Source organism: Macaca thibetana, chromosome 11 (assembly GCF_024542745.1).
Source record: "Macaca thibetana thibetana isolate TM-01 chromosome 11, ASM2454274v1, whole genome shotgun sequence".
Taxonomy (NCBI): Eukaryota; Metazoa; Chordata; class Mammalia; order Primates; family Cercopithecidae; genus Macaca; species Macaca thibetana.
The window spans coordinates 18,881,333-18,900,145 of NC_065588.1; the positions used below are offsets into that span (position 1 = coordinate 18,881,333).

At 36.4% G+C, this 18,813-nt stretch overlaps 1 protein-coding gene across 3 annotated transcripts in view; it reads right to left on the reverse strand.

The window, feature by feature from the left end:
- Window positions 1-18,813, reverse strand: part of PLCZ1 (phospholipase C zeta 1) — a 53,640-nt gene that overhangs the window by 5,948 nt on the left and 28,879 nt on the right. For all 3 annotated transcript variants that reach the window (XM_050746815.1, XM_050746814.1, XM_050746816.1), the window contains 5 exons: window positions 14,674-14,823; window positions 10,857-11,105; window positions 9,158-9,314; window positions 5,529-5,645; window positions 4,287-4,456 (listed from right to left, as the gene is read on the reverse strand). In XM_050746815.1, the coding sequence (XP_050602772.1) occupies window positions 4,287-4,456; window positions 5,529-5,645; window positions 9,158-9,314; window positions 10,857-11,105; window positions 14,674-14,823 (843 nt within the window). The remainder of the gene's footprint in view (window positions 1-4,286; window positions 4,457-5,528; window positions 5,646-9,157; window positions 9,315-10,856; window positions 11,106-14,673; window positions 14,824-18,813) is intronic.

The following is an 18,813-nucleotide window of genomic DNA, read 5'->3' on the forward strand; positions in this document are numbered from 1 at the left end:
AAAAGAAAAACCACTAATGTGTAACTTTTCCTAATTCCACAGACTATGGCATTAGCTAGAAGCCAGTATGCCTGTGCAACTGTTTAGCAATCAGTATGGAATGGGCATCAGCATAATTAGACACCAAAGTAATTAGAAAGAACAATGGCCATAAACATATAGCACACTGGTCCCAGTACCACTACAGATCTGCTAAATATCATTCTGCAGGTAATAGACGCTTCCCAAAATGGAGTAGGTTCAGCTCGGTGTACCTCATTCCAGGAAGAAAAAAAAATTATCTAATTTTGAAAAACATCATTGAATATGAGAACTGAATGAGAATTTAGGGCAAGCTTGTCCAACCTGCGGGCCTCATGTGGCCCATGGTGGCTTTGAATGTGGCCCAACACAAATTCGTAAACTTTCTTAAAACATTGTTTTTGTTTTTTTTTTTTGCATTTTTTAAAGCTCATCAGCTATCATTAGTGTTAGTGTATTTTATGTGTGGCCCAAGATAATTCCTCTTCCTCCAACGTGGCCCAGGGAAGCCAAAAGATTGGACACCCCTGGTTTAGGGAGTATTGATCAAATAATTTATAAACAAATTTACAGATTTGTTTGTACAGGAGCCAGTGTGGAGGAAGGAATGTCAAACAAAAAGCCCTCAATGGTCAACTCTGTTGTTATCTATTGGCCTTACCCATAAGATTTTGGATTTAGAAAGCAGTCCTGTAGTTTTTATAAACTTGAAAATAACTGCCCTAAACCAAAACTCTCAGATTGCAGATGACAAAGAGTAAAGCAGAAACGTCAAATGCCTTCATCAACATTTGGAAGCTTATAATAAAACTTAAGGAAGCTTATAATAAAACTAGGCCCTCTGATCCCCAAATCATGCCCTCTACTATCTGAGCAAGTCATAATCACAAAACTCCCCAGAGTGATAGAGGTAACAGAGAAAGACCCACATGGCCATGGCAGCAGCTTCCTGGAGAATCATTAACTCTCCATGCCACTTACACCTCAACAAGAGACTCCTCAGAATACAAACATGGCATTTGTGAGCATTTGTGCACACAAGCTGCCTTCCGCCTTCACTTTCTCAATAAAAGAGCACCTATGTTCTCTTTACTATTCTTAACAGGAAAAATAATGTATTTGTTCAATGAACCTAGATATATTGAAAATATACTTTGTATCAGGCACAAATAAGAATGGAACAAAACACATCTCTTTTTGGTTTTGGTGGTGGTGGTTGTTGTTTTGAGACGAACTTTGGCTCTTGCTACCCAAGCTGGAGTGCAATGGTGTGACCTTGGCTCACTGCAACCTCCGCCTCCTGGGCTCAAGCAATTCTCCTGCCTCAGCCTCCTGAGTAGCTGGGATTATAGTGGCGCATCACCACACCCAGCTAATTTTTTTATTTTGAGTAGAAACGGGGTTTCACCATGTTAGCCAGGCTGGTCTTGAGCTCCTGACTCAGGTGATCCACCCACCTCAGCCTCCCAAAATGCTGGGATTACAGACGTGAGCCACCACGCCATGCCCATATCTCTAATCCTTAAGGAATCCTCAGACAAATGGAGAAGACAAGTAATATATGCCTGCAGAGAGTTTAACGGAAAACAGCAAAGCTACGAAAAGAAGCACAGCTAACCTAGCCTAGGAAAATGCTTTCAAAAGGACATGATTCCTAAGTCTTGAAAAGTGAGTCAAAATGCAATAGGCAGGTAAGGCTGAAAGAATGCTCTAGTTACAGGAAGAGCATACGCAATTTGTGGAGGTGAGTCATGGTTCGAGAAGGATCCTAGTTCCACATGGTTGTAGAACAGGGTGAAAGGCTAGAAGTGGTGAGAGATAGGACTATGCAAGTAGGCCAAGGCCTAACCAAGAAAGTAGTCAAGAGACACAAATAAATATTATGCATGCATGATAACATTAGCACTGTAGCAAAATCTCTCTGGTCAACTTGTGGAGAATAGATATGGAGGACTGAGACCGGCTACCTGAAACCATCAGGAAGCCAAAGAAATAGACCTGATGACAGGTAGTAAATTCCTGATACAGGACAGCACCAAAGTAGGTCAGATCAAGAGAATGGAGAGGGAAAACATTTAGGAATAGAATCAGCAGAATTTAAAGTTGGTCTGGATGCGGGACATAAAGGAGATGTGGAAGATGAGAATGACTCCCTATTTTCTTGTCTGAGCAGAGGGGAAGAATGGGGCCATTTGTTGACATTTAAATAAGAGTAGAAGTAGATTTGATTAGGAAGGGATGTTCAAGCTTTTAATATTTTAAGTTTGACAGAATGGTGATTAAGGAGGTAAGGATGCTCAGTGAGCTAACATATGCCTTTAGATTCCCAAAATGAGGTCCAATTAAAGACTTGAGCACTGTTGGTGGTGAAACTGTGAATGTTTATGTAACAGAACCCAAGGAGAATAGTTTGAGACAAGGTTTAAGGAAAGACTTTAATTAACATAAATGTCTTTAGGGAAAGCAGAGAAAGAGGAAGCCACATATGAAAATGGCAATCACTTGGAAGGTAGGGGGTAAAAGGAGAGTCCAGTCCCAGAGCACAGAAAAGCGATGTGTGTACAAATGGAAGGGATCTTCAAAGTGGCTGATTTGCCATTTCTTTTTACCAGATCACTACAAAAAGGATGCCAACATTATAATAGCATTGTAAAGTGAAGTCAGTGGTTAATACTTTGCCAGACCTTGAAGTAGTATTAACAATCCAGTGTTGTAGGCAATTGCTGCGTATCCACTAAATGCTTCTACATCAGAGTCACAAACTCCTTAACAGACAATGCAAAAGTCAGCTACATACTTCACAGGCACTGTTTCCTGCAATGGTCAGGATCTTTCTAGTCCTGTTCATCTTTGCTATACTTTCCACATTAATTTCTGGAAAAAGCTCTCAATCCTCCCATTCTCAGCTGAGATAAAGTGGCTAGGGCCTGAAGTAAATGTGGAGCATAGTTTCCCAAATCCTGTGGTATTACGATGGTGGAAAAAGGAGCTGAGCTAGGAAGAAGAGTCGCAGGAGAAGCACATTCTGGAGGCCCCAGCATTTCCTGCACTCTAACAGCCAGGTAATGGGGAGCAGGGGAGCGCCCAGCAGCTGGCAGAGCTTCACTAAGTAATGACGTGCTGGCCAGGGACAGAAACACAAGTACTTACAAAATTACTGTAGGATCTGAGATGATTTATACAGTTCTGGGAGTAACTAGTTAAATGGAAAGAGGGACCAATGAAACCGTACCCACTCTATTGATTTGCAAACAACAAGTACAGTTATAGCCTAAAACAGAATTGCTCATAAGTAAGTGGAGAGAAAAAGCAACTAGAGGTTTTTCAAAAGATTTGGTGACATTTTAAAAAGAAAATAAACATAGCACTTAGGTTGGAGAGGAATAAGAAAGACGTTTTGAAAAGTCTTTACTAATGGAAACAAATCTTAGACAACGGCTTTTATGCTCCGTAAGGTTTTACAGAATGTAATAAAATAAAAGATAAAATAATAAGACAAGAGTCTGGAGGAAGGGTGCTAGGTGGGATACAGACAGAAATAAAAAGGAAGCAATATGAAGTCAACCACAACGGGGCAGGAGGACTAATAATGCAGGATAAAAAAAATCATTTCTACATTAAAATCAGTAAAGAACAAAATCAAATGCAGACTTTGAATCATCAACATAAAGAAAAAATGTTAAAAGCTCTCCCAACATGCAGAGGAAAAGGGAGTATGTTAAAGTTGACACAAATTAATAGACACAGAAGACAGATACTGGAGAAAGACATATGGGTAATTTTTCTTTTTAAGTAATCAAATGATATTAACAGGCATATGGGGTGGGGGGGAAATCCTGACCTACAAAAGCCTAATCGTGGAGACTGAGGAAAAGAGAAGGGCTCCTAAAATTTCCAGGTAAAATTCATCAAAGGCAAGAAAAAGTAACATGCCCACAAGGTAATTAGTGGGCTGAACTGAGACCTGTATCTCGCAATATTAAATGCCTAAATACAATGAAATCATCTAAGTAGAACTTGGAGAGGGGAAGGTTTTAGCCTCAATATGTCTATTCACAGGCAGATAATCATTCATGTAAAATTGCAACAGGAAGACATTTTTCAGATATAGAAGGATACTGAAATACTACCCACATATAGTACCTAAAAAGATTAACAGAAATATAAAAGAAATTAAAGCAAATCAGTGGAATTCAAAATACTAATGTACACTATCTAGTTTATATGATAACCAAAAAATATAAAAGAAAAGTTATTAATCTTACCCTTATTGTAAGTGTAATTGGCATACTGTCTTTTATGTCACTTGGGTTAAAGTATGATTCACTCTCTCTTAAGAAATGTGGTTTCAAAATATATCCAGAACCACCATTATCCAAAAATTTCCCATTTTGCAGATCCATAGGCAGACCAGGGGTCTGGAAATTTAAAGCCACTATAAGAAAGAAGTTTTGACATTGTCAGGTAATAAAGAATACAAATAAAGGAACACAAACCATTTACTGAAATCTAATCATGGATTCTATATCCCTAAATGTTCTATGAGCAAGCATCATTAGCCTAATAATTCATGATTTTTAAAACTCTTTCTCCTGCCATGTCTATATTAAGGTATATTGATAAGTTCCAAAGTTTAATCTGTAAGTAAATTACTACACAGCTTTGAGTAAAGAAATCAAAATGGTATCCAGTATAGATTATAGAATAACAATGTTCATGTCAGGTAACACTTAAGAAATATCAGAATAAAGAGTATCAGTGCATTAAATGCAAGAGGTAAAGACACCAACTATGTCACACATTTTCAAGTCCATGAGATGCTGTTGTCACTTGAGGAGAAAGTGAGAAACAGGCAAAGCAATAATTGTCGTTAAAATATGGAAGCACCTCGATATAGGCTGGTAAATAGCCACCGTAGAGAGTACCACACTCTGCCCTCCACCCAGCCCCAATATCCCCACTTCTCCTCACACCTACAGGCCTTGCCACAATCCGGTAGAAGAAGGGTAACACCTGGTACTTTCTGATGGGTTAGTGCAGTGCTGTACTAGCTGTGCAGTTTAGAATAAGGGTCTGGTGAGGGCAAATAACCAGGTTATGCAATCTTATCACTTTTCAAATCTGTGAATGTAGAAGCTCATGTAAAGTATAAATGATAGAGGTGACTTGATTTGAAGAGGCCTTGAGCATATCTCAAGCAAAGGAATTTGATCTTCAATGTCCATTTGGGTTTCCTTGTTCCCTTCCTCCACTTCATATGCCTCATATTAATTCCTCATGAATTTAACCACCATTCCCCCGAACAATCACCGAGATTTACCCCGCTTCAACCCAGATAGGAATGACTTCAACTCTTAAAACACATGACACCATTAGTGCCTGACCCCAAAACCCCCAGGCCAAAAAATATTTTACAGAAAGCCCTTTTCTCAAGTTTTTCATACATTCATAAAATGAATTCATTTTATGTTACTTTTGCAAACAACTCAATATCCTATATAACATACCCATTTGACAACCTATATTCCAAAATTCTTGGGGATTAAAATTAGAAGAGTCTGCTCTTGTTGCTTTGGGATATATTCTGGTAATGAACTTCCTGGTGTGAAAAATAAACTCATGGGCTGAAAAAGAATTATTAAACCATTGTGAAAGAATTCAAATAAATTAAATAAGCCACTATTTCTTATATATATGTATATATATATCATATAATTCTATAATAGTTTCAACAATTTTGGTATGTATTGTCTTGGCAAAAATTTGCAATTCATGAATATCAAAATAAATCCATGCCTTTATGTTTACAGTATAATTCACTATTATTTAGATGTTAGTGACAATTTTATCATAAAATTTATATACACTGATCATTCAAGGAAAAAATTGACTAATTTATATAATTTTTATATCCAAATTATTTCACTTTGTTGTAAGAATACATAAAACTCCAAAATATAATCCATTCATTTTTCAAAACAAAAGCAGCATTTTCCCTCATTATTTTTCCACTTTGATTTTCACAGTAGGACAGAATCACATCAAAGTCACACAAAGCTATATGATTCCAGCTAAATTAATCCTACTGAACATTTCACAGGTTCTCAGGATTTAAAGGCACCCCAAAGTTGTCCAGTTCAACTTCCAATCCCTTCACTCCAGCATCTTCCCCCAAAGTTTATTCAATCTGTGTTTACATGTCTCCATTGAAAAACTCTCAATGCTTTTAATTATTTCAAATGTCGTTCTTACTGGGATAATCTCTATGTACTTGAAGTATACACACAAACAAGAACAAACATACACACATAGTCTGTACAGAATCTATACACAGTTTCTGTACATATTCTTTGTGTTTCTTCTTGTCTATATATTTAAGTCACTTCAGATTCAAACTAACTTAAACCCTTTACCATTTGGCACCTTCTTCAAATTTTTGAACACAGATTTCATGCTTCTCCAAAGTTTTTCTTTTTTAATTAAACAGATCCTGTTTCTGCAACCATTCCTGCTGATATAGTGACTCGTGATGGGAGAAAGCCTTTTGCTTATGGCTCACTTCATTTGCTAATCCAACTAGAATAGAATCACCTCTCCCCTCACCCTAAATACTATTATTTAGGAAGCACTATCAAATTAAAAATTACAGTTAATTTTATCAATATTTATTTTCAAAAGTTATACATTCCTTGAGAGAAAGTTTATTTTGAAACCATGTGTGTATAAATGCAGCATAGGTGTCCAAGTTTCATGCTCCTTTATCTAGTCCTAACAGATGTCTGTCCTTAGGCAAAACACATACTCTTCTAAGTCTTAATGTTTCTCATTTACGAAGTAATAAATGTGAATGATGACTAAGGTCTCATAACATAAAATGATTTTGCTATTTCTGAGATTATCCTTTAGAAATTAAACATGTTTGTTATTACAAATGCAGTTCATGTTTACTGTAAAATAGGAGGACATCAAAGAACAAATAAAACCATATGTCATCATCCAATTGATAACCACTGATAACTCCTTGATATATATCTTCCCATTCTTTTGTATGTGTGTAATTTTTAGTTGAATGATAATGTTTGTTCCCTTTCACAAACCGCTATTTTTATTTAGTAAAATAATGTGAACATCATTTCATTTCAATAATATTCATCTACATTATTTTTAATTTTTATTATGTTTATAATAATAATTGACATCCTTGAAGTTAAACCTTTGCTGACATCATTATTTACTATTAACATTGATTATTTACTATTAAACAAGAAAAATGCCCTATACCCGTTCAAAGAAATAGTAATGCTATACTTTGACTCTACTCAGAACTATCCAATTCCTTTCCAAAATGTTTGCAAGTATTTAATCTGATGAGAGTAATAAAATTATAATTTATTTATGCTGTGCCCATAGGTCCTGTCCTCATGAACAACAACAAAAGTTCAATAATTTAAAGGAACAGAGACCAGTAAAGCATGTCATTCAAACTCTTAACCATACCTTACAGTAAGAAATATATTTTACAATCCAACACACATGCACCATGCACAATTGCTTCATAAAACCATATTTATTATTACTGCTTGCAATACACTTCTATTCTATTCTATTCTACTCCATTCCATTCCATTCCATCCCATTCCATTCTACTCTAGACTACTCTATCCTATTCTATTCTATTCTATAACTATTCTATTCTATTCTATAACTGTAGTCCAGACCTACTGAATTAATTTTTGGTTACAACACACAGGTTAAAAAAGGAAAAGAGCCTTTAAAAAATCCAGTATCTCTCTAATAGATAGTTAGAGAACATTAACTAAAGTATACTTCAAAATCTTTGGATATCTATGACCAGCCCAATAAGGTTAATCATTAAATCTATCAGAATCTGCAATCCCAACTAGCCAGCAACTTTTCTCAAGTCAATTGTGGGTGCTTATTTTCCTTCTGTGGTATTTCTACGCAAGATGGTAGATTGCATTTTTTTAACTTTTAATTTTTGGGGGTACATAGATAAATATATTTATGCAGTACATGAGATATTTTGATACAGACATACAATGTCTAGTAACACATCAGGGTAAGTGGTATATCCAACACCCCAAGCATTTATCCTTTGTGTAACAAACAATCCAATTATACTCTTTTAGTTATTTTTAAATGTACTATAAACTATTGTTGACTGTGGTCACCTGTTGCACTATCAAATACTATGTCTTATTTATTCTATCCAGCTATAGTTTTGTATCCATTATTGTCCCTACTTCTCCCATACCCCTACTACTAAAAACGATTGCCATTTTTTGAGAATTAGCAGAGTCACCTGGCTGTTAAGTTAGTTGCTCATTCCCTTTTAAGTTTGGGACATTCCTCACATAATGAGGCTTCTTCCCATTCTCTTTCTCAGGCCCCGTTTTACTTTGGGCACTGCCAAACCACCTCAGTTTTAGAATTAGGGGCAGTGAAAAGAAGATGCAGAGACAGATGGCACCTCTGAAGGTGTGCAGTGGGGCGTGCACACTCTGCACAGCCATCTGGTAGTCCAGCCTGGGCGCCATTTCTTCCTCTTTCACCATAGACATAGAGCCTCCAAGTCTGATTAACCCTACCCTCTTCAATGCCTATTAAATCCACAAAGTTCATCCTGTCTCCGCTCTCACTGCCATAAATCTTTGTTACCACCTTCCTACCTGCAGTCTCACCCTTTGGCTGCTATCAGAGGTATCGTTTAGAAATACAGTGGATCATGCCGCTCCTGAGAGTTCAATTTTCTCCTGCTCACCTTCGCTTCCAGGACAAAGTTCAAGCCTTCTAATTTGGGTCTGCCTCCCTCTGCAGCCCTGCCACTGCTCTCCTATACAAACTGCTCACCACAGTCCCCCAGCCCTCAACAAATGTGGCCACATCGGACATTCTCAATCAAAATGTCTTGGCTTAGGAAAGTTAATTAATGGCTAAGTTCTGTGAAATAAAACTTAATGAGACCTGAGGTATGTAACCCCATTCTAAATTATGTTAAATATGTTGAAATTTTATGAGAATATACATTTTATAAATATCACTGAGCAATCTTAACACCCTAGCAGTGACTCTAACTCATTTAAACGTTTCATCTATTTGAGTCACAAAAATTTACCTCTCAATTTTGAAAGTTTTCGGGCTTGTGTCTCCCCAATAGAATTATTTTCATTAAATTGCTGATATAATCTTGAATGTTGAAAGCTTTTGAACTTCTCAGCTTTAGTATAAATGACAAGATCAGATAAGGCCAGAGCAATTTTTAGCTTCCTGGTCTAAAAATAAAATGCAGTAATTTTACATTTTTATGCTAATCATTGGGAAAAAAATCTTTTTCTGGTAAAGAAAATACACTTTCAAATAAATGATTTTCATCTTTTCATAAGATTATCTCCTCAAACACCGTTTGGATTAACTCAATGTGATTATTTTTGGGAACAAAAATATTTCATGTGAATATAAGCTAGTTTAAATTTAAAAATCATGATCAATGTAATAAGTATTGAGGACCACAATTATTACTATTTATTTTTTCCTAAAGATCTCAGTGTATTCCCATAAATTTTATAAACTTAGGAATTTTCGTCATGAATAAATTTATACTGAAATGACTTCTATTACATAGCAAACATTTGCCATTTCACAACCCGGCGTCTATTTCTTTTACACTTCTTTTTAGCCATTTCCCAAGTTTTGTTTTGGGAAAACATTTCTTGCTCATGCTCAATCCAAGTATGAGTCACGCAGATTGGGCCAGCTAAACAGAGCTGTGCATTCCCCTAGCAACAGTAATTGGTTCAGGGATCTGCGCATAACCAGATCAGAGCCAACGTACAAAAAAAAAAAATTGCTTGCTCTGTCAAGAGATAGGCATTCCACTGGATTTGAAGCTGAAATGATATAAAGCTGAATCCTTGCAATAGCCATGCACCAACACAGAGAAAGTGGGAGCAAAGCTGGAGAAAGAACTGAAGTTCTGCTGACTTTATGTGAGACAACTATATCAAGTCATTTTTGAAATTAAAATCCCTTTCACTGAACTTTTCTATATAGGTCAATTAATTAATTATCATTTTATTTAAACCAGCTGGATTGCTTTTGTGTCACATGCAACCTAATATATTTTGTTTCATCATGTTAATGTGTGTACATATAACACTATGTATTATAAACATTGAATCTTGTCTTTGTCTTTACTTGAGACCAAGGAAATTATGTTGTGTATCTCTGCATCTGTTGCACTTTGCACAAAGCCTGCTTCATAAGAGTGCATAATATTTATCAACTATAGAAAACTTTTTTTTTTTTTTTGAAACAGGATCTCATTCTGTTGCTCAGGCTGGAGTGCAATGGTGCCATCTCGGCTCACTGCAACCTCCGCGTCCCAGGTTCAAGCAATTCTCCTGCTTCAGCATCCCAAGTAGCTGGAACTACAGGCATGCGTCACCATGCCTGGCTAATTTTTGTATTTTTAGTAGAGACGGGGTTTCACCATGTGGGCCAGGCTGATCTCAAACTCCTGACCTCATATGATCCGCCCACCTTGACCTCCCAAAGTGCTGGGATTACAGGCATGAGCCAGCCACCGTGCTCAGCCTAGAGAAAAAAAAAATTTAAGTAGCTAACATAAGAAAAGAGACAATTTAAAAAATTCATCTTCCACCATCAATGTTTTCGAAGTAAATTGTAAATGATAGACTAAAGTTTTTATAAGAAGGAAAATTATTTTTCTCCAGAATTTAAAAAAATTCTCCACCAAGAATAAAATTAGAAAACTTTCCAATCATTTGTAAGATTTTCACAAAGCACCACCTCACCTTCTTTTTCTTGAAAAGCGTTACTCCAGATAACTTTTTTACCCCTGTTTCCTTGTCTTGATTTTCTCCTAAAACAGATTCGAATATTTCTGATTCTTTGAATTTCTCCTCCTCCTCCTCCTCCTCCAGATCTGCCACTTCTTCTTCCCATTCCTCCACCTTACCACGCTTATCAGAACCTTTTCTTTCATGGGTTTCCTTTAAGGTTCCTATTTTCTTATTTTTAACTAATACTTTGAATTTTAGTGCCTAAGGAAACAATTTGAGAGATAACAATTACACATTTACAAGTCAATTTGCATTGTAACAGTCATTGAAAAGTGTTTCACTATATTTCCAATTAGCCTACAGTAAAAAGATATGTAAGAACTCCATTTTTTTCCCATATCCCTATTCACACCTCAGTAAAGGAATGAATACAGTGATACAATGTTATTGATTGTAATTCACCAAAAAATGAGCCTGTTATGATTGAGACTTACCATATGCCATTTCTTTTATATTTCACAAGTTGGTGCTATTCCAAAAATTTGAAATATGTGAAAAGTATATATATAAATACTTACCATGATATTGCAATTAAAATGTTACAACTTCTGGTAGTAAGTGCTTCAGCTCATCATTTTCTTATCCAACATTAAAAAGTATTGAATGAAATCAGGTATATTAAAATGTCTATCATAAGTGTCTGGCATCTAGTATAGACTAAATTAAAGATTTATAATAAAGACTCTTCAAATTTCTTCTGTATTACACATAAGCATCATTAACTTAATATTTTCTGTCCATCAAATTTAGAAGCATGGCAAAATTTACCAACAGTGTCACTTGTTCTAAAATTGAAGACTTCTGGTTCCATTCTTTCACTTGGCAATGATTCGGGTTTAATCTTTGATGCTATGTTTCCAGTACTTTGCAAAATTCTTTACTATTTCTTTTCCGCCACAATTGAACACATTGAGTCTGTGGGCATTCTTGTGCAGCAAAAGAACTGTGGTCTTTCCAAATTTCCTTAATTTAACAAGTACATTTAAGTGCCAGCTCTGTTATATACAATGCTGAAATCTAGGGTATAAAGTCAAGTCCTTTTCTCCAAGGAGCTTTGGTTTTCCTTTCCATTTTGTCATCCTCAGGTATCCATTCAAATTATTCCATCATCTCCGGTCTTCCCTCTTTCACAATGACCCTTATAATACTCTCTACTGCAGAGTTTACCAAATGCATTCTGCAATCCCATGCATCAAGAATATTATCAGAAGCGCTTGGGAAAGAGACAAATTCCTAGGATCTGCTTCAAAATGAGGGAATCAGAATCTTGAATTGTGGGCTGGAATTGGGCCTTCTTAACAAGTCTCTAGGCAATTATTTTACACACACAGACTGAATATTGTAGGATTAGGTAATTTTTTTTTTTTTTTTTTTTTGAGATGGAGTCTCACTCTGTCACCCAGGATGGAGTGCAGTGACATGATCTCAGCTCACTGCAACCTCCACCTCCTAGGTTCAAGAGATTCTCCTGCCTCAGCCTCCTGAGTAGCTGGGATTACATGGTAACTTTAATTCTTCATTTACTCATTGAAAAGCACCTCCCTGCTTTAGTATGGAGCTAAAATTTGAATAAAAGCTATGTACGGGAATGCTAGAAAAATAGATTCATATATGATAGGAAGTGGGATTCTCTTCCAAGAAAGTTTAAAATTATTGTAAGTTCCAGAATTGGGCTATAATTCGGGTTTAATCTTTGATGCTGTGTTTCCAGCACTCTGCAAAATTCTTTACTATTTCTTTTCTGCCACAATTGAACACATTGAGTCTGTAAGCATTCTTATGCGGCAGAAGAACTGTGGTCTTTCCATTTATCACACAATTCATTTTTTTCTGTCTCAGTTCTATCATCAGCCCTATATTTCTTATCACTGGTGTCACAACACTTCCACTTGAAAATTTTTCACTGATTTAAATAAAATGTTAAAAGAAGTAAAATTTGAGGATCTTCCAGATTTATTATGCCAAGGAGAAAAGTTCAGCCTGGAAACTTAGTCATGTAATACAGCTGTTTTTCTTCAATGGTGCATGACCATTGCTTTCTGACCTTTGTGTTGAGATGTTATACATTGACCAGACTCCCTATTCTTTATTCCAACCTAGACTAAATGACCTTAGAGATAGAGAACCTTGTGATTACCTCTTTACAATAGAATGTTAAGTAAACCCCTTAGAGTGTAATCAACAGTAGCCAATCAAATCTTAAATCTGTATGTTAGCCATTGCATGGAAAATACTGTACTTCTGTTCTGCGCATCTGTTTTTGTCTGTAAGAAACAATTTTCACTGTTTTCCACACCAGGAGCAATGATTACCGTTCTTTGCTGTCTGTGTGTCCCAGAAAGTTACCCTCACACTTTGCACTGGAATAAATTCTTCTAACGGAATCCCGAGCCTTTTGATTATTTTAGGTTGGCAAAAATAATAATAATAATAAGGAAAATATAGAAGGAAATACTCAAATATTACAAAAATATTGTTATGTCTAGCAAAAATGAAGACATGTCAGAACCAAACTATTTGCTGTTAGACAACACTATTCACCAAAAAGAAAGTTTATTTATAATCTGATAAAATTTGGGATAGGGAAAAAGGCCCAGCAAAGAAAACTAAGCAGGAGTGGTCAAAGAGGAGTGAGGGAAGGCTAAAGAATGTGGTGTTATAACAGAAAGTGTTTCAGGGAAAGGAAGGGGAGGTCCACAGCATTGAATGTTAATGAGAGGACAACCAGATGAAGACTAGAAGAGGATCATTAGAATTTATCAGTAAGAAAATATTTGATGAATGTGATGGAAACTTTCCTGTGAAGTAATTAGAAGAGAAAGAGGGACTGAATAGGTTGCAAGGAGACAAGAAAATGAAAATTTGGGCTGTGAGAGGGAGTAATTTCTTTCTTTTCTTTTCAACAAGACAGAGTTTCGCTCTTGTTGCCTAGGCTGGAGTACAATAGCTCAATCTTGGCTCACTGTAACCTCCGCCTCCTGGATTCAAGTGATTCTCCTGCCTCAGCCTTCCTAGTAGCTGCGATTACAGGTGGATGCCGCGACATCCAGCTAATTTTTGTATTTTTAGTAGAGACAGGGTTTCACCATGTTGCTCAAGGCTGGTTTCGAACTCCTGACCTCAGGGTATCTGCCTGCCTCGGCCTCCCAAGGTGCTGGGATTACAGGCATGAGCCGCCGCCATACCCGGCCATAGAAAGGGAGTAATAAAGAGACAGCCTGAGAGAGAAGTGAAGTCCTGATGGTAGATGTGGATGTGATTTTTCAAAGCAAATACTTCAGTATGCTCTAATTAAGATGGAAAGGGTCATAGAGACAGGGAAATTGAAAAAAGTAGATTTTTTAAAGGGGAACCTATTACCCAGCTGTTAAGATATTGGGTACTGACTCTATTTATAGTCTAGAACTTTTGCCACTTTCTAGAACTTTTGCCTGTGAAACATACTAAATTTCTGGTCCCTAATACTATTTACTTTGATATTGTGGACCCATGGGGTAGGAGACACAATCAAAATGTGGGTTTTACATATATACACACACACACACACACACACATATATATATATATATAAAATTTTTATTGAAATATATTCACCTAAATAAATGTTCATGAGAACATTCCCTAGGCAACATTGCAAAGATAACCCTCTATACATGACCAAAACTAAGTATTTTCACTGGTCTCTAGCCCAGTTTCATGGGCCAATATAATAGTGACATGTTTTCATGGACTTTTTTCTTAACCTGAGTTACTCAGAAAAAAATGTTACCTCTGGTGATGGTAGAGTATCAGGAAAATCAGCAAGCATATCAGAAAGCAAGGACTCTCCAAAAGTCGTCTGCAAATTGTCTGCCATTATTTCTTGCTGGGCAGGGGAGCAGTGATTTTCTAAAGAGAGCACTACTGGGTAGTCAGATGTCTAAAAAAGTAACCATTACTATGGTTATTCATCAAAACTTCTAAATAATTGTAATGCAATTAATATAAGTGCCTAATGTATTTTAAAACTTACTTCTAACGTTTAGTACCTTTGCAAAATAAGTATTCTTTAAACTGAAAGTACTTTTGAGTTTGGCAAAACAGAGACCATTAAATCTGTATTAAAAGAAAAATGTATTACTATTTGCACCAAAAGAATAGGGACAACTGAAGCATCCATCAGTGAGTACTTATGTAAATAAATTATACTGGCTGGGCTCAGTGGCTCACACCTGTAATCCCAGCACTTTGGGAGGCTGAGGCGGGCAGATCACGAGGTCAGGAGATTGAGACCATCCTGGCTAACATGGTGAAACCCCATCTCTACTAAAATTATAAAAATTAGCCAGGTGTGGTGGTGCGTGCCTGTAATCCCAGCTACTCAGGAGGCTAAGGCAGGAGAATCACTTGAACCCAGGAGGTGGAGATTGCAATGAGCCGAGGTCACGCCATTCATTGCATTCCATCCTGGGTGACAGAGCAAGACTCCATCTCAAAAATAACAATAATAATAATAAATAAATTATACCATATCCATATAAAGGAATGATATAGACCAATAAAGAAGAAGGCAGGATGAGCACAGTGGCTCACACCTGTAATCCCAGCACTTTGGGAGACCGAGGCTGGTGGATCACCTGGGGTCAGGAGTTCGAGACCAGGCAGGCCAACATGGCGAAACCCTGTTTCTACTAAAAATGCAAAAAAAAAAAAAAAAAAAAAAATAGCCTGGCATGATGGCAGGTGCCTGTAATCCCAGTTACCTGGGAGGCTGAGGCAGAATTGCTTGAACTGGGAGGTGGAGGTTGCAGTGAGCCGAGATTGCACCACTGCACTCCAGCCTGGGTGATGGAACAAGACTCTGTCTCAAAAATAAAAAATAAAAAAAGAAGAAGACAGAGCTATCTATACTGCTATAGAAAGTTATCTATGGATTTATGAAGAAAAGCAAGTTACCAAAAAGTAGCATGCTATATTTTTATTGTTAATATACAAATATTTTGAGATTTTAAAACGTGAAACAAAAACATTATTAACACTGATGAGTTGGGGGAAATGTATATTCTGCTTTTTCAGTTTTAAGTTCTGTAATCAAAACTCATTGTTTTAGAATTAGAAACAAAGATAAAGATATTTCCAGTTTCTAATAGCAAAGGAGTTTTTTTAAGTGAAGGTGGCTCTACAACGGTATTTTCTGCCCTTTCTCACTGCTGTAACTTCAAAACTTGCCATAAAATGGGGAACAAAACATCATTGGATCTTATTTAAGATTTTTTTCTTTGTTTTGATTTCATATATACTTATCAGGGCACAAATTTACCAATTTGTAAACAAGCCAGGGAATCACAAGTCTTGCTGCATTTTCACAGCACTCAGAACAGGGCAGATTATTACTATGTCTTTTGAATGTGTGAGTGTTTTGCTCTGTGGCTGCTGTGACAAAAATTACTAAAAACCTTTGTGGCTTAAAACAACAACATTTATTCTCTCACCGTCTAGTCACCAGAAGTTTGAAATCAGTTTCTCTGGTCTGAAATCAAGGTGTTGGTAAAGCTGCACTCCCTTGGAAGGCACTGGGGAAGAATCCTCCTTGTCTCTTCCAGGTTTGGGTGGCTGCCCACATTCCTCGGCTTGTGGCCACATCTCCCTAATCTCTGTCCCTGTCTTCCCATTGCCTCCTCCTCTGTTGTATCAAATCTCTCTCTACTTCCTTCTTATAAAAGTGCATATGATGGTGTTTAGGGCCCACTCAGATAATCCAGAATAATCTCCCCATCTAGAGGTTTTTAACTTCATTACATCTACAAAGACACTTTTTCCAAATAAAACAACATTTACAAGTTACAGGAATTAAAACTTAATATTTTTGGAAGCCTTTATTTGACCTATACAATGACCTTCTCAACTAGAGTGAGTCCACTGACTCACTCTGACCCCAACAGAATAGTGTACAGTTTTTTCCAAATATAATAAGTAATTCTGAGACTGGGGCAAACTGATGGCCTAAAAGCTGGATTCTTCCATGAGGTCCTGATATCACTGAGTCATTTCTCTATCTTCTTGGCTCCATCTTCTGGGAAAATCTGCTTTCTTTTATCTTCCTTGGCCACATTGAAAGTGGATGTTGAGGAGTTTGCTCTCTTGAAAGCCAAGCAATGTTTGCAGCCCATTTCCTTACCAAAGGCTGTTTTAAGGCTCACCTAAGAGTCATACTTATGGGTTTTTTTTTTTTTTTTTTTTTTTTTTTTTTTTTGGCAATTTAAGTCCCTCAAAACTTAGATTTCTTATGTATTTATTCTCATAAGTTCATGCAACTGGACCCCAGGTTTTTTCCTAGTCATAATTATCATCTATTTAATTTCATGTCCTCTTTTTCTAAATTAATAGTGACTACCTTGACTAGGAGGTCTAAACTTTAATCTGATCTATGCTGCAAAACTGAGTCACCTTGTTCAGCTGGGAAATCTCATTGCCTCTCCATTGCTCAAAGCCTTGTTTAAAATCTCACTTCTTGCTCCTTTGGGAGTTTTTAAATAAATTCTGTTGTGTATACTTAAGATATACAACATGATGTTATGGGACACACGTAGATAGTGGAAAGGTTATTATAGTGAATCAAATTAACATATCCATCTATCCATCATCTCACATTTACCCTTTTTTAAATTTTTATAGCAAGAGCAGCTAAAATCTACTCATTCAGCATGAATACCATATACAGTACAATTTTATTAACTATAATTCTCATAGGGTACGTTAGATGTCTAGACTTTTTCATCCTACATATGTGCTACTTTGTGGCCTCAGACCTACCTGTCTCTATTTTCTTCTCCCTCCCCACACCTCGTTCCTGTCAACCACTGTTTTGTTCTCTATCTCTGTATATTTGAGAGGTTTTTTTTTAATCCCACATGTAACTGAGATCAGGCATTATTTCTTTCTGTGTCTGGCTTAATTCACTTAACACATAATGTCCTTACCCATGTTGTGGTAAATGGAAAGATCTCATTCTTTTTAAAGACTGAATCATATTCCATTGTATATATCCAATTTTCTTTATCCATTTGTCTATGAACACTTAACGTTGTTTCCGTATCATGGCTATTGTGAACAATTCTACAGTGAACATTGCAGCACAAATATCTTTATGAAATGGTTATTTAATTCCCTTTGGATATGTATCAAGAAGAGGGATTACTGGGTCATATGGTGGCTCTATTTTTTATTTCTTTAAAAACCTCCATGCTGTATTCCCATTGGTGGTACCAATCTACATTTCCATCATCAGTGTACAGAGTTCCCTTTTTGCCACACCCTCATCAACATTTGGTATCCTTTGACTTTCTGATGAGACCTTCTAACATGGTAAGACTGTGAGGTGGTATCTCATAGTGGTTTTGATTTGCATTTCCCTGGTAACTAATAATGTTGTGTGGCCATTTTTATGTCTTCTTTGGAGAAATGCGTATTCAGGTTTTTTGTTCATTTTTTAATCAAGTTTTTTTTTCCACTAATGAGTTGTATGAGTTCTTTATAAATTTTGGATATTAATCCCTTATCAGATACATGGTTTGCAAATATTTTTTCCCAATTCATAGGCTGCCCTTTCATTCTGTTGATTGTTTCCTTTGCTGTGCAAAAGCTTATTAGTTTGATGTAGTTCCAGTTACCTATTTTTGCTTTTGTGATCTGAGCTTTTGATGTAATATCAAAAAAATAATTGCCAAAGTCAGTGTCTAGGAGATTTTCCCCTATGTTCCCTTCTAGGATTTTCATAGTTTCTAGTCTTATATGTAAGTTTTTTTATCCATTTTAGCTTGATTTGTTGTGTATGGTGTAAGATAAGGGTCTAATTTCATTCTTTAGCATGCTGAAATTAAGTTTTTTCAGTACCATTTATTGAAGGTACTATCCTTTACCATTTTGTCTT